Source organism: Branchiostoma lanceolatum, chromosome 5 (assembly GCF_035083965.1).
Source record: "Branchiostoma lanceolatum isolate klBraLanc5 chromosome 5, klBraLanc5.hap2, whole genome shotgun sequence".
NCBI classification, from domain to species: Eukaryota; Metazoa; Chordata; class Leptocardii; order Amphioxiformes; family Branchiostomatidae; genus Branchiostoma; species Branchiostoma lanceolatum.
In genome coordinates this window covers 18,439,291-18,456,349 of record NC_089726.1, presented here as the reverse complement: position 1 = coordinate 18,456,349, position 17,059 = coordinate 18,439,291, and the positions used below count along the sequence as shown (strand labels likewise).

The 17,059-nt window shown below is 41.6% G+C and overlaps 2 protein-coding genes across 5 annotated transcripts in view; one reads left to right on the top strand and one right to left on the bottom strand.

Moving 5' to 3' along the window:
• Nucleotides 1-252: 252 nt before the first annotated feature.
• LOC136435552 (uncharacterized) lies at nucleotides 253-5,338 on the top strand. Its single transcript, XM_066429161.1, has one exon. The coding sequence runs from the start codon at nucleotides 432-434 to the stop codon at nucleotides 2,187-2,189; it is 1,758 nt and encodes a 585-aa protein (XP_066285258.1). The 5' UTR covers nucleotides 253-431; the 3' UTR covers nucleotides 2,190-5,338.
• Nucleotides 5,339-9,323: 3,985 nt separating this feature from the next.
• Nucleotides 9,324-17,059, bottom strand: part of LOC136435551 (cAMP-dependent protein kinase type II regulatory subunit-like) — an 82,899-nt gene continuing 75,163 nt past the window's right edge. For all 4 annotated transcript variants that reach the window (XM_066429158.1, XM_066429159.1, XM_066429160.1 and 1 more), the window contains 5 exons: nucleotides 16,499-16,573; nucleotides 15,649-15,714; nucleotides 13,078-13,135; nucleotides 12,046-12,114; nucleotides 9,324-11,346 (listed from right to left, as the gene is read on the bottom strand). In XM_066429158.1, the coding sequence (XP_066285255.1) occupies nucleotides 11,216-11,346; nucleotides 12,046-12,114; nucleotides 13,078-13,135; nucleotides 15,649-15,714; nucleotides 16,499-16,573 (399 nt within the window). In that variant the 3' untranslated portion in view covers nucleotides 9,324-11,215. The remainder of the gene's footprint in view (nucleotides 11,347-12,045; nucleotides 12,115-13,077; nucleotides 13,136-15,648; nucleotides 15,715-16,498; nucleotides 16,574-17,059) is intronic.

The following is a 17,059-nucleotide window of genomic DNA, read 5'->3' as shown; positions in this document are numbered from 1 at the left end:
AAAAGGAAGCCGCCATTTTGAATACCCAGAAGTCTTTGGGCGCATAACTTATTAGAACGTCAGACGACAGGTGATCACCAAAGGTATGAATTAACGCTTTTTTCAACAATTTCTGTCAAATGATACCACGGAATCGTTTCAAATAATATATTTTGGACAATGTTGTTGGTTAGGAACATTCGTTATGTGGTTAAAATCGGTTGAAAAGCACTATGTTGCATTAACGACAAATGTCGCTAGACGGCACTGCACTGGATGCAACTTAACGCTGGGACTTAATCGTCAGAGATGATACCTGGCACTGTTTGAAGTTCAAGATCGTTCCTGATACATCCTTAGTCCCTTATGAAAACCTACTAGGAGTGATTAGATTTGAATTTCGTTATGGCCTCCCACAAATTTATTTATTACACGGCCTATTTTTTCCAGAAATGGAGGCCAAAAGGCAAAAAAGGTCATGGCCCCCAGACCTTATCAATGAAGTGTTGACCGACATTAGGGATAATGGAATCAGTCATACGGAGGCGTCAAAAAAGTATGAGATTCCGAGGTCAACCATCGTAGAAAAAATGTTAGGTACTAGCAGTATTGACGCAAAAAATGGCCGCCCCCCTCTCTTGTCAGATGAAGAGGAAAACACAGTTCACGATTACGCAGAGTACCGGGCAAAGGCAGGGCATCCCATTAGCAAAATCACTGTAATGGCGATGGCTGCTGCCGTACACGCCAGGTTTTCCGACAGTACCAACACTGCACCAAAGTTTGACATAAGAAAGGGCCCATCGAACAAATGGTGGCTGTCTTTTAAGAAGCGAAGAGGGTTGACCCTAAGGAAGCCAGATGCACTAGACAGGGGCAGAAAAGACTCTGTCGACGAGGAAGTGGTAAGCGATTTTTTCGGTCTGTACATCGGTGAGCTGAAAGCAAACGGCCTGGAGAATAAACCTCACCGAATTTACAATGCGGATGAGACAGGGTTCACCCTGGATCCACAAAAGAAGAAAATTGTAACCTGCAAATCACTAAACGGCTATTGCAGTTCAGTTAGGCCCGGTGGACGGGAACACATCACTGTGATGGAGTGCGCATCGGCCGATGGCACTGCCATACCGCCGCTCACGATCTTTCCCAAGAACTTTCCAAGTTCTTCATATAAGCTTGATGGCCCAATAAATGGCTTGTATGCCACCAGCGAGTCTGGCTACATCGACAAAGAGATATACCTACACTGGCTAAAGAAATGCTTCCACAAGTATGCATCTCAAGAAAGACCTGTTTTACTTATCCAAGATCAGCACTCCACACATATCAATGCAGAAGTGATAGAGTTTGCTATCGATAATGGTATTATTATGCTGGGATTGCCCCCTCATGCAAGCCATTTTCTCCAGCCAATGGATGCAAGAGGAGGGCCCTTTTTGTCTCTAAAGAACAAATTCGCTGACGTTGTGCATAGTTTGTGTGTAGCCCGCCCAAATTTCTATGTATCAAAATCGTCGTTTCCAAAGATCTACAACACCGCACGTGATCAAGCTCTAACGATGGCCACGGTCAAGCGGGGGTTCAAAAACACCGGCATCTTCCCGGTCAATCAATCTTGCATTGACAAGAAATGGTTAGAAATGAACGATGTGCCAGTGGCATCAGTTGAAGCAAAAACAAATGACACCGTTAACGAGCCATGCAAGACGTGCGGCTGCACCAAACCCCAGGCGAATCCATTGGTCGCCGCCGGGATTATCCCTGAATATATGCAAGATATCTTGACGCCAGTGAGGCCATCACAGGCACGGATTAAGAAGAGGATCAAGCCAAAGGCGATAGTCTTCGATGAAGAGTACATAGAAACCCTGAAAGAGGAGGCAGAGAAGGTCGAGAAGGAGAAAGAACAGAAGAAGAAAGAGCGACAGGAGAAGAAGAGAAAGAGAGAGGAGGAGGTCGAGAAGGAGAAAGAACAGAAGAAGAAAGAGCGAGAGGAAAAGAAGAGAAAGAGAGAGGAGAAGGTGAAACAGGAAGAGCAGAGGAAGAGAGAGCGAGAGGAGAAGAAGAGAAAGAGAGAGGAGGAGGTCGAGAAGGAGAAAGAACAGAAGAAGAAAGAGCGAGAGGAAAAGAAGAGAAAGAGAGAGGAGAATGAAGCCGTGACAAAGTCTGTGGCAGAGCCAAACGACGTACGTACATGTTTATCTTAATTTCTTAACTTTAGATATGTTTCAAACTAAACCATGTCTACTTATCGGAAATATTTTCGGCATCTCTCTATAAGATTTCCCTTTCATAAGCGGTACTATTCACATGTTAAATCGTAACAAATCTTGGAACATCGCATGAAGCGCATTCGCTCGTCCCACCACAAACATATGCGAGTATCCTTCTTGATTTTTCGTTTAATTTGTTAATTGCTGTGACAAACAGATAAGCATGCATAAGCATAATGGAAATTAGTAACGTATCTACTTTCGTGCTGTTGTGAACGATGAATTATACCTCTAACATGTTATCGCAGACCTGTCGACACACTGAAGCAACAAATCCGCGGCCTCGACGGGAAACCAAGACCCCAACGTGGCTGGTGGACTTCGAGTTTGAGGTAGGCATATACCTGTGTTATTGGAAACACGTGGAAGCTCTTTGTACAAATTTCATTCAGTGCTTCCCATTGCAATACCTGTTAAAAAAGTATCTTCTCTTTTTCATTCTCAGGAAGGGGACTGACTGAGGTTGCAGCGGAGTGCAAGTTGTTTCACAGTACTACAGAGTCAAGAGCGCACATCTGTGCTGTTAAGTTAGTTAAAGTCCTCCCCGCACCAGACGGTGCATAAGGCGGCGCCCATCTCCGTTTCGGTAGCCCTGGGCCACACAACTTTATCACTATAGCGGGGGGCTAGTCCACTGGTAACACCTGTGCTGTATTGTACAGTCCATTTAAGATAGAGTTTTCATGCACTAGCTCTCTATTGTTATTGTTGATTAATCCCGGCATGCTGGCACGGTATTATTAGAACTACCAAGGGTGGGAAACTTTGGGCACTTAATGTGCACTATTGTGTGCAACTGCCGTGCAGTTTGAATCCACGAAGGGATCATAAGAGTGCCTGTAATTGTACCACTCTGTCACGGAAGTGTAGATTAAACATTATCATAGTTTTAGGCATAGGATAGATCTGTAAATAGTTTAATGACACCGTGTTAATGATGAGTATTTGTCAAACGGTATCTACAGTACGATGTACTGTCACATTTATGAATTGTAACTACATGTATGCCCCATTCAAACTCTTGCCACGAAATGTTGTTTGTTCCAAAATTTACGTTTCTGTGATGTGAAACAAGAGCTTCAATGTTTCATACGGAGTTCTGTTGTTAAAGTTAAACATGAGAGTTTCTAGTTAATATGATAAAGATAGTCGAATAGTCAATGATCAGTGGCTAATTGAGTTTATTGAGTGGCTAATTTATTTATAACATGGGTTTGATAACTGATGTAATCTGGTGCGTTACGCCGAAGGGCGTACCGGCTATACAGATACGGATACAGTAATATTTTCAAGTTCTTTACTGCATGCTGACGGATATTTTTACAACGCTATAGCCCTTCTTGACATAGGCATCGCGCAGTAAGACTGTCAGCTCCTCCGGCTTCCCCCGGGCCATGGTGTCCACCGTCTCCTTGTCCTTCTTGCGGACCCATCCGACCTCGACCCACCTGGAGTCGATCCAGGCATACGTCATGATGCCTGGAAATGGCGCGCCTGGGCGATGATACCCCTCTAGCCGCAATTCTGGGGCCACCTCGGCCTCCACCACCTTCAGAGCGTTGGCGGTATGGTGCCAAGTTTCCAACGTCAGATTCTAGAGGTCAAATAAATCAAAACATACACTGTCACGTATGCTATTCCCGACAAGCATTATTGTACAGTACCGTTATCGTCCTTGGAAAATATCATTATAAAGCTGTTTTTAAGACGATGGCGTTTTCAAAAAGGACACATAAGCAGACCACAATTGCGGCGACACAGGGATGGGTGCTGGAGGCGTCGACGTCGCCCCATAAAAATCATGCTAAAACAAAATTTCGTACTGTCGCCTCTGGACCGTAGCAAACAATATTACATGCTAGAAATAGTAGAACGAAATACATAACATTATACGTACCATACTCGCAGATAATGTACTCGTGTATAGCGGAGATAAAAGTTCACGAAGTCGTAGGTAAAGTCTCCGTCAGATTTGACCTGAAGTTTCTGTCAAAGTCGCAAGGGCGGGAAATGGCTGGACGACGTCATTTACATTTCAATTTGTTTTTTTTTCTTGTTAAATTTACATCTACTAATTCATTTAATCATCTTTTTCTCCTGTGCTTTCAAATAGTCGTTTATTAAAATTATTTATAGATCATCAGGAAATGAAATGATATCATACATCAACAAACATTATTTCTCTTACTGTGGTCCCCTTTTTGTCAAAATGTGAAAGTCCCACGCCGCGTGTAATTTGATGCAAATACGCCTTGAAGACTATACCAACCATTTCAGTATGGGTAGTGCAATATAATGCTACCAAATGACTAAAGTTCGTCAGTAACTATTACAAAATAGAATCAATCTACTCTTTATTGCATACAATGTTTTTCCTTTTATTTGTGGAACAAACATTCAAGCCATGACTGAGACGATAGCGACACAGGAAATCGGCGCACCCCCTCCATCGCGGTGAAGTTTGCTCTTGGTACAGGCCGATGACCTGAGTTATCACGCGCTTGGTGGTTTGCAGGACATATATTTTTGACGGAGTGTAGTGCAACAAACGTTTGTAACTCGCATTGTAATAGCTGCAGCAGGCCCTCAAAGATTCGATATCAATGATTGAAATAGCCACGACCGTGCAATGGAACATAAGAACGGATCTGCCGCACGGCGATGTTTTTCAGGACTATTTTTTCGGCTGCTGCTATCGTGAGTGCTTCGGCGTACCGACTGTGACATGTGGTGCCTACGGTAACTAGTGTAAGTGGCCGTTGGTTGACAGAGAAATTGAGAAATAACCGTTGTTGTGAATATGAAAATTACGGGTTAACAGCGACACTGTTGTATAGTGTCGGATTAAAGTTTCGTTTGGAACAACTTACGCAAGGCACCGTCATATCGGGTGCTATGTTAAAGACGTAATTTTCCCAAGATTTTTTAATGATTGGAAGAGTGACACACATGTAGTAATGGCGACAAAAACAATGTAAACGATACACTCAATGATTACTGAAATACTCAATAGTCCGCTTGTTTATTCAACGTACAATGGTGCGTAGTCGTAAAAGTGTCGGATTAAGGTTCAGTGCCGTTACTAGTATACATGTGATTATCATCATCATCATCAAACGAAGAAGAAGAAGAGGTTGAACAGAAATGCTCAATAAGAGTTTTCTTAACATTGCAAACCAGCTTGAAAGTTGCCTGGTATAATTTCTGAGTTCGCGTTGCTCACTTAGTGGTGATCTGATCTGCCACACATTGTAGCCTATATGACTCTGGTTATGAGTCAGCAGATACATAAGTGATTAGAGTAGTGTATTTATGTCATGTCCGAGCAATGTCCAATATTACCAGATTATTGTAAGTACAGTAGTAACATGTTACTGCTGTGCATTTTTTGCATTAGTCGCCTAGTTAAAACGGCATGTACATCGACAATATCAACATAACGTCTTGTATCGCAAAATGAAAGAAAAACACATTAACATTGGCATTGTCTTTTTCAAAAGTCCACGCCCATGCGGCAATATAATCGGTACATTGCAACGGTTGGTACAACTATTGCATGTAGATTATAGAAGGTAGACATAAAGAAATGTACAAACATGTACTACTACATTGCATTGTGTTGGTATACTATTTTTCGGAATATCAAAATAAAGCTGTACCGATGTAAAAAAAAACAGGTCTTGAAAGATGACGTAAATATTTGGAATTAAGCAAACTTTACGGTGCTTAGATATTGCTTAAATGAGTGCCACTAAGCACGTTTAAGGCGTAAAGATAGCGTAACTATAACATTTAAGCACGCATGAAGAGTGCCAAAACGGTATATTTAAGCGCACGTGAAGAGTGCTTAAAGAGCGTTTTTCGTGCAGTGGCTGTTTAAGCGTCAAGCCATTCCATGCAACAACAACTTCGGTAAAGTTCCACATAAAACGAAACGATCCCGCCATCTATTTGGTGACCAACGGGCATCAAGGAATGGTGGAGACATGCTTACGTTGCGAGGAGCAATCAGCATCGGTTGCATGGATTAGAAGCGGCCCTTATCGACCACTGTCAGTACTGCAGTAGCATTTGTAGTATTGTAACGTTCACACACTGTCTAGTATCTGCAATAATATGATAGGGTACGTCCTCATGGCTTCCAAAAATGTGAAAGTAGAAGTACCTAAGGCCTTAAAGTCATTGAACACTCTCCCAAATAGATCCAGCCGTCTTCATTTTTATGGTACGATGACTTTGATTAAGGAGGTTTACATTTTTATTTAATTTTAAACCTCCTTGCTTTGATTGCATATATGCAGTGGTCTGTTGTTGTTGTTCGGGTCCCTCGGCCTTCCTTGCAACCTATTACATGTATTCGTCTACGATAATAAACTATATAAAGCTACACATTTTTAGATTAAACATTGTAAGAAAATCCTATCAAAGCAATGAGGTTAACCTCCTTCATCATAGCAATCATTGCAGGGCGACAGTGCATGTACGTTACAACACTGCTGCAGTAATACTTGGGATTAATAGAAGCCGCTTCTGATCCATGAAACTGATGGGGTATGTCCTCTCGGCTTGCAAAATGTGAAAGTAACCAAGACAGTGAACACGTCTTCACATACATTAGCAATGACATATTAAAACACTAATTGATATACAATTCAAACAAGAGCTCGGAGACCTCATATCTCCATGAATTATATATTATGCAAATTAGGCCCTCATTTTCATAATTTATATTCAACCATGTTCACTGTCACATAACTTCCAAATGCCACAAGTATGAAATTCCAGTTATCTACCAATATGGAATTACAGTATTTTCTCATTGATGATGCAAATTAGATCGTCATTTGCATAACTTTTATTTATCAATGTCCCTTTATTTCTCAATTACATGTGTTGCATTTCTAAATTGCCGTACCATTGAATTGAGTGGGTTTCTCCATTAATCATGCAAATTAGATTCTGATTTGCATGATTACTATTTCATTATTTCAAGTAACACTTAAGCTATCCACATAATAAAAACAGGTACAGTAGAATCCGCTTAACTGCACCACCCATTTGTCAGCGTTTTTGGTGCAATTATCCGGCTGGTGCAATTATGCGAAATGCCCAGCTGGACCGCACCACCATGGGCAAGGGGGTGTATTGTTAGTCAGAAACACTAGCACAAAGGAAACAGACGACATTATTCAGTTATTAACTTTATTTATTGACCCTATGCTGAAAATAAAGAAATGACTACGAACCTGTTTTAAAAGATTTTGCATTCTTTCATTTTTCCATGCGATCTACAGCATTACAACACACGTAATGTTACAGGGGAGGCATTCTGAAACATGCCACTCATGGGATAACAGTTTCTGTGTTACATTACGTAGGGTGCAGTTGTCGATTTACGTAAATCATGTACCGCCATGAAACTAGGAATTGAAACTTAAACTTGGTTACTGATTACGGGTGACCCGCCCGGGACCTCCCATACGATTCCTATAAACGTAACTGTCAATGGAGGCCGCCTTCTTTTGTTACTCAAAACAGTTTTAAACATATTGGCGGTATTGCGCCTTTAAACCGGCAGGTATCGGCTCATTTGTACTGCGTTTGCCTATTTTAGCGCACCTTTTCAGTTAACTTGTCGAGGATTTTTGAAAAAAAAATGGTGCAGTTATCCGGCATTGGTGACCATGCGCGGTGCAGATATGCGGAGTCACTAACAATGCAGTGAATGGGAACCGGTTTGGGATTTAGGGATTCGGTGCAATTAAATGGAAGGTGCGTTTATCCGAGGTGCAATTAAGTGGCTTCGTCTGTACTCCGGTATACAGGTTTGGTTCTATATCCCTTTGTGGTTTGACCACCAGCCGTCGGGCTCCTGGGGAATTCTTGTCCCAGTTTCGAACTCAACATGTGCCAGCTGTCATAGCATGCCTAGAATGGACATTTTCCTCATGGCTTATGCAAATTCAGTCCCAATTTGCACATCTCTGTCTAAGCTACCTGCATGCTAAATAACATGAAAATCTGTTGCTCCTTTCTTCAGTTATTCTCCTTGAAAGATTTTGACAAATACTCCATTGCAGTTCCAGTGACACATACCAGGGGGCCCAAAATCGACCTTGATTTTCCTCCTAACACCTACCCACATACCAAATATCATTACAATCCATCATGAACGCATGAAATCACACAAGCAAGCACACGCAAAACAATACCCCATGAAAAAGTCTTTTTTCACGGAGATAATAACTTTTTTCATAACGCTTTTATACCCCCGGAAATTCGGGGCCGGGCCAAATGCTTGGACGTTCCCCCTCCAGTTCGGAACTACGTGTTGCTTCGTAACGTTAATTCCTATGTCCGCCAGATGTCGCTTTCACTAAGCAGACACAATATCCCATAGGGATGTAACTTTCACTGCATATCGCATCTATTTCTCTAAACCGCGATATCATATCGCTAAGAGAACGGAAAGATGGTGAAGCCATGCCGTCCCTTTTCGTCATTTTGGGCAACTCTCAGTACAGCGTAGGTTTTTGAAGTTTTGAGGAGAGTTTTGAGGAGAATCCTTGTTGTAACAGGATGCTTCTGTTTTGAACGAACGTTTCAGTCATTTAGGCCTTGTAAATGTTGATTTGATTATATGGATGACATCCGCGCGTGCATCAATTTTCGTCCGTTTCCAAGAAAAAAAATTCGATCATACTGTAAATCGTACAAAGCAGCTGCAAAATGATGAAATATATACTGCGAATTGCAAAAAATTTTGAATAATGATACTAACGTCGCCAAAATCAATTCCAAAGTCAAAGAAGAAGATGTGAAGAAATGAAATGACACTATACCATATTCTGTGTATTTAGACATCTGTACAACCTTCCTGAATTTAGTTTCTTGTTTTACAATTTGTATCCTCTTGACCACGTGCGGTCATCTGTGCATTTAGCCCATCTGGGCAGGAATATGCAATAAAGACTATTACAATTATATACATCATGACATAGTTATGCTAGCAACAGGTTCAAGAAATTAGTGAAAATGCCACCCAGAAAAGACTTCATACACAACAGATTCGGAACAAAATAAACCTTTTATTTGACAAATTGAAAATGGAATGTCCGAAGCCACAGCTGACAAGGCAACCAAATGTGGCAAGAGTGTGCGCCTTGGAACAGAACGTTCTTGCCAACAACAGAGCTGAGAAAATGGCTTTATAACGCAAGTACAACCAACCTGAACAACATGACAGGTGCCTAACGATGTATACATAAAGATAGTGAAGTCGACCAAGCATTTCAAGGTACTGAATGTGTAATACTGAATGACGGTACCATATATTTTTCCTAAATGTACGAACGTTATACAATATCTTGATTGAGTGTACTATATGAATGATAAACACAGAAGTCATCACATACAGAAACAATACATTAATGTGACTGTGATGTGAAATGAAAGAATGAACAAAATAGGAACAAGCTTTTATTCTCTATATACATGTGACTATTATGCTGAGCTCTGTAACAAATTTAGGTTATACATAGTATGAGTAATGATTTTCCAATAGTAAAAATAAGAATTGGACTAAAAGTGGCTTTAGCAATATCATTGCATTCTGCAGAACACTTGGCTACCACGAAACCGATTCATAACTATGATACAGTAACCTACAAAACTGTTGAACCAGCAACATCTTTCTTCATACATTTTTACGTCAACAAGTTTGTGAAAAGTGTTGTTAAGGTATAGAATATCTCAACTGTTCCTACTCTATAAAATAGATGTCTACAACAAACTTTGACACTCAGAGAGAAACATATATTGCAGTGACTGATGCTTGGAACCCAAAATGTGCTGGAAGGCAAGCGACTTATTCGACGTGTCAGTGTGCAACTTAAAGTGCATAGCACCTTGTTTGGGCTCCGACATACAAACGTCTGTACCTGTTCCCTGATATCAAACTCTTGTTTCCACTATTTTTTTCTTTAAATGCACTAGAGAACAGTATTAAGTGCAGAACACAACTTTACACAACGTCTACTGTGGTACATTGTACTTGTATGTATCAAATTGTCCAAGGTAGAAAACGCAGCTATCTTTCTTTGAGTAAACATCACTCCATCAGAAGCTACATTATGCATGATAAAGCCGTGGATTTAAAACAGCTAAAAGGACGAAACGTTCCAAATTTGTAGGTCTTCACTTTGACAAAAATCAACATAATCTCATGAGTAAGATCCGACCAACATGGAGAAGTGGGGTTTGCCCCAAAACGTGGTTGGTGCTTTTGTGCAACTGAACGGTACAACTTGCCACTTTTAAACAACCCCGCTCCTATACTCCAAGCACACAGTGCCCGTCCGCTTAACAACGAACACAAACCTAACTCCGTCCTCCCACAACAATCAACTTCACCGCATTTCTACACAAACTGTTGGGACAACTAAACAAAAAAGTACCAAGCAAAATAAAGGGGATGCAATACAGCGTGTGCCAACGAACATTTGATACCAGATGTTTGGAGTGAAAACCTGGCTAACGTGAACAATATGTGGGATGCTTCAGCCAGTAAAGCTGGGTTTTTATCTACAAGTCTGATGTTGGTGTCTGGTGGTGTGTGGCTTGACTCATTGTGAATCCTGCAGCTGGACTCATTGTGAATCCTGCAGCTGGACTCATTGTGAACCCTGCAGCTGGACTCATTGTGAATCCTGCAGCTGGACTCATTGTGAATCCTGCAGCTGGACTCATTGTGAATCCTGCAGCTGGACTCATTGTGAACCCTGCAGCTGGACTCATTGTGAATCCTGCAGCTGGACTCATTGTGAATCCTGCAGCTGGACTCATTGTGAACCCTGCAGCTGGACTCATTGTGAATCCTGCAGCTGGACTCATTGTGAACCCTGCAGCTGGACTCATTGTGAATCCTGCAGCTGGACTCATGGTGAACCCTGCAGCTGGACTCATTGTGAATCCTGCAGCTGAAGCTTGGAGCCGAAGATCTCGTGGATCTGTTCCTCATACAGCTCGATGTTACGCTTCATTAGCTCTTTGCAGGGACCCAGCAGGCGCTCGAAGGCATGCACATCCAGCCCTGTCAATCAGGAACAACGGTAAGTACAGCAGAACGTGAAAACATGTAGCACACAACCAACCACGGTCTTACGAATATAATGTGATATAACTGATTAAGCATACATCACACTTGGGCAGCAGCAAAATAGCTTGGCCTACAAGTCTGCAAGCTTCAACCGAACATTTTCGGTAGCAATCATCAATACAGCCACTGTCCTAATATAAGGCCACACCAATCTAATTTCTTGGTTAACGGATTTTTATTTTCCCCCAAAAAAAATTTTAGAAAAAAAATCATGAAAAAAGAAGGCTGGCCCAGCCTTCTGTTTTCATGATTTTTTTTTTCTAAAATTTTTTTTTTGGAAAATAGAAAATCTGTTAACCAAGAAATTAAATTGGTGTGGCCTTATATTAGATTTTCAGGCAAAAAATACACTTCCCTCTAAATCTCTGTGGCCATTTTGAAATTTGCCGATTAGATATTCTGTGTTCCAACAAAGTCATTCAAGTTCAACCCCCTATGACGTAAATTCTTAAGTTGGTGCCATATGCACGCAATCATGACGTCAGTTGTACGAGACAAACTTCCTTGCTGAGCCAAAGATAGAACATAAACAATCCATCAACCACGTCAACATCGTCCCAAATGGAGCGAAAGGCATCGAGGATGACACGACAAAAATCCAACAAAAAAGTGGACTAAAAGTATGAGACTTACTTGCAACTTTGGTCTTGCCGACTGCATATGCAGAGGCCGCTCTGGGATTGTTGGTCACAAGTGCCAGTTCTGAATTTTCAACAAAAATAAACAACAGATTGGTACAAACCTATCATAGGTACATAATGATTATCTACCTCTATGGGAATGGAGAATGATAGTCATTATACCACCTGAATAATTGATAGGAACAAATGTTAGCACTTTCATTTATTGATTTTATCAAATGAGGATTGATGACTATCACATGTATCCTGGGCTTAAAATAAAATTCCAGAAGGACCACTCTATCAATGACTATAGGTCCGTGTTCTGTGAAGTTCTTTGAGCCTTGTGTTACTGTGTAACAATTTTCTGCAACTAGAGTCAGAGCTTGAGGAATTCTCCTTAGCTGTATACTGTAATGCAGCTGTAGATACCCCCGGCATGTCCATATACATGTATATATAGAATACAACACGGGGTATTCCGTATCACCCAAGGTACCAGCCCGACCGCGGGTCGGATCGGCGGTAGGCCGTAGGGCGATCCGACCCGCGGGAGGGCTGTGACCGAGGTAGATGCGGAATACAACGTGTTGTATCTTATTTATGTCATACCTTGGTCAAACCCACCCGAGAAAACACACATTTCAATGCGGAATGCGCCAGAAGTTGAGGGAGTTTTGTGTCCTCGAACAAGAAACTGTAACAACACTGATTCTAACCTCCAAATCTGGTATTCGAATTTCCGACGGCGGTGCAACCGGCGCGCTCGAAATGCATTCAAAATATTCCATGGAAGCCTGTGTGATAACACTCCTGAACCCTATGTGATCCGGATAGTTATCACACGGTCCGGAACACCCGTATCAGGCCCAGGTATGACATAAAGCACCTCACATGGAAATTGTGCTGTTTCTTCTGCACTAGGAGATTCTATGATGCTGATACAGTGACAGCCAAAGAAATGTATCATGTCCCTCACAGCCTTAAGTGATATGCCTTGTTGGTTTGTTCTATACCTTAGAGCCAAGAATTTTTGACTTCTCACCTCCGAAGTAGTCTCCTTGTTTACACCTGGTGACCTCCAGTTCCTTGTCTGGGTCATCCTGTGGCACACAGAAACATAAGTCAGGAGTACAGAACTATTGTTACAGTGGCAGACTACCAGAGGGGACCTGGTATCCACCCAATTCTAGCTCAGTTCGCTCTTTCTATCGCTTCCCTGCGAAAAAGTCTGGCACCCGTTACAATAGAGAAACAATTGGCATATGATACATTTGACAAGAATGTAGGGAGAGATCTGATTGGCTCCGAGTCGCATGATCTTTGTTACGCTTTCGAACAGGCATTTGAAGGTTTGACCCCTGCTTTTGAGAAATATTTGATCCCAAATAAATGCAGGATGTAAAAACCAAACATCTAAGTGGGGACGGGAGCCAAACCATTCTTTGTGGAAGCGATCGTCGGAGAAAACCGGAGCTAGAATAGTAAAGAGTCCAGGCAACCAGAGGGGATGGAAAGGGAGAGGGTACCGGGGAAGCCGAGCAGTTATAGGAACCAACAAGACAATTTCAGTTGATTAGATTTACAGCTGCAAACAGATGAAGGGTCACACGGTAGAGTAAAACAAGCATCTGATTCGCATGAAAATTTCACACCAGGCAGAACCACACAAAGAGCTTCCAGTTTGAAGTTACGGAGCACCGAAGAGTTAGCGACAAAGCGGACACAAGGAAGACAAAACCGATGAGACTGACACCACGCGGGGAATAGAGACGTGAGGATTCACACTTCAGATACGGCAAGAGCAGAATGACACAGGAACATGGCTGTAGTCCACAGAGTAAGATGCCAGCGTGAGTAAGGGAATACAAGCAACGAAGCCGAAGAAACACACAGTGGGTCTGTAATGACACAAAAGCTGGACGAGGCGAGGGACCAAGGAGAATGCAGTACTCGAAGATCACAGTTCACACGTCAATAACCAAGCCAAATCCTGCATGCCCTACACACCAACTATGAGAACTAACCCTTGCACAAAGGGCTCACATCTTGAAGCGCTTGGATATTTTTCACTACATGCACATGACAGCATGCAAACCACACTCAATCCACACTATGTCCAACTCCCCCAGAAGAGGCACATGTTACTCCGGTGCAGTTTTTGGTGCAATATAAGTTGTGCAGCTGTGCAGAGAGACTGTTGCACCACAGGACGGGTTCCTTTGAGGGCAGGTGCCCCACGAGTTGCACTTCCACACCTGAACTTGGATCTGTTTCTTATGATGTATGTAATCAATAGCTGCCACAGAAGTTTCTTTTAATTAAGTCCATTTTTTTTGGCGACCCCTCAGGGGCGGAGCCTGCTCTATCATGCCTGCATTCCATTACTAGTTTCCAAACAGTAACATTGTAACTGTTACATTTATGAGATTTGGTATTTAGACATTTTTATGCATCAGCTTGTTGAAGCTGCAAAATGTGACATTTTATAATGGTGGAGGCAGTAAGCTGTAAAAGCATATTAATTTCACCAAAACTGCTAAGATGGCAGAAAAAGCAATGAAATTCTGTGAGTATGGAGCCTGGAGTTGTTGTGTTATATACATGTATAAGAGGTGAGCCTCTCTCCCTTTCCACACACACCCCCGAGTCAAAATGAACCCTTCCTTTGGCGCAGCGTGCAACAAAATGGTGTACTCACGGCATTCTAGAACAGCGGCACGGGACAGACACCACAACACAACAACGATGCGCGTCAGGAAGAAACAAATATCTGTAAGTAATACTGCGTTTCTCTTCCCCGTGACATGACACAGCAAACAAGGAGAAAAAAAATCACCCAGAAATCTCAATCAAGCATTGTAAAATTGTCATCACACACTTAAAAGATGCTAAAAAATAATAATTATTGTTAATGGAAAACAACAACTAAAACTAGTAAAAGAAGTAGTACACATGACAAAAAAAGGCATGGCAGATTTTTTAAGATAATTGCCACTTTACCTCAGTGATATATTTAAAAACAATAATTGTTGATGTTTGTTGTGATACATTTAATAGCTTACTTTAAGAAAAGCATACAAAAGCCCAACAAAATCCAGCAAGAGCATTTACACACTTTTGCACATGAAGAAAGGCAAATGCAACGATTTTTTTTCAGGTGAAGACATTTCTGAATTTCTTTGATAAACTTTAATGGCTAAATAAAGTTTTCTTTTTAACAAATCCATGATGGTTTTAAAAGTAGACAGGATTGCAAATGAAGTGAACTTGGCAATGCCTGAGTTACCAGCATTCCTACTTTTTAACTTCTCTTCTTTGTCATGTTCAAAAAGTTTAGAGACTGTTGGCATTTTTGTGGCAAGAGTTTACCTGACCGTCTGTGCAAGATGAGTTCTATCATTGATTGGTAAAACATATGTTACTTTGTCTGACTGTTCATATGCATGTACAAACTTTGTAAAACATTTAACAAATGGTTCCCATACTTCTGTTGACCACTGACCATTGTCTAGAGCCATGTTGGTCATGTTGCTTAGGGTTTTTAGACAGCTGTAACATAACAGAGATCACAATAGAAGAACTCACAGAATGCTTATCATTTGAAAAGACCTACCTTGTTTTTCATGGCGATCCTCACAACTCCATCCTCCACAAAGTACATGCAGTCAGCCGAGTCTCCCTGGGATATTAAAGAGCATTTGACAATTATGATAATTGATGATTTTTATGTCGTTTTTTTTTTTTTGTGCCGTTATCAAGTCATTATGGTAGAGGATGGGACAAATCTTTTGGCAACCATCCGTTTATGCCAGGCCCAAAGCTTGTATATGTCAAGCAATGATCCTGGCGTATTGGCCTGTGATTCGTGCTTCTCACTGCATCAACGCTAGCCAGCTATCAACCAATCAGATGCACCCCTTCCTGTTGTTGGAGGGAGTATTACCAGCCAATCACATTGCCTCTTGACAGTAAGCAGGGATGTGATTGGCTGATGACGGCTAGCCAGTGCTATTGCAGCGAGAAGCACGGAATGCAGGTTGATATGGCAGATACGTTGCTTCACATACAATGTATGCACCCACAGTCAAAAATCAGGTGCACAGCTCCAATTTTGGGTGCATAAAGATACACATACACCCAGTATTTCGAGCCCTGCATATCAGTCAATCCTTAGACAGCATTCAACGTAAGGAAAAAAGGAAGGAGCAAAATCCTAACTACAAAATACAGGTGCATCGAGGAAGCCACACACAAGGCGAAACTAGTCTGGATGTGGGCTTGATATGGGAACATGCGGCTACAGCGTCTTTTCTGAAGATACAGCGTAAGTGTGTACAGTTGGCTTTCAAGAGGTTGCCCACTTCTTTCCTTACAAAAACAGGTGTTAAATACATCTGAGTACGTAATACATACATGTACTTAGCGTGTTAAGTGCCATTACCACAAAATTCAGACCCACTCACTTGTCTGATGATGACCTCCCCATCCTCGAAAATCTGGGTCATGAGTGCATCAGCTACCTTCATTCTCTCATATTGCTGAAAATGGAACGGAAACTGCCGTATCAACCTTGATCTTAATGATAGTAAATACTTTTATTTATCCAATTTCCTTCATGACAAAAATCTTAATTCCATGTTCGGTATTGTCTGTGTCAGCAGTCCTAGGCTGTTATAAGAGCCACTGACTATAGTAAACCAATGAATAAAAAGCTGTATTGACACGCAGAAGGAATGCAGTAACACGCGGTGGAACTACTGTAAATACAGAAATGTTCACGGTGGTTTTATGTTTTTTGTCCAATACTGTAACAGTATATGACTATAGCGCTGCCGCGAGCTTTAAACCACCGCGCACATTTCTGCATTTACAGTAGTTCCACTGCGTGTTACTGCATTCCTTGAAGTTCGTTCTCGCCTTAACGCGAAATAAAAACCACGCAAACTTAAATGCATTTACAGTATTTCTACACGTATATACAGTTACTGTAGTGCAATCATTCTATGCTGGGAACAAAGCAATGG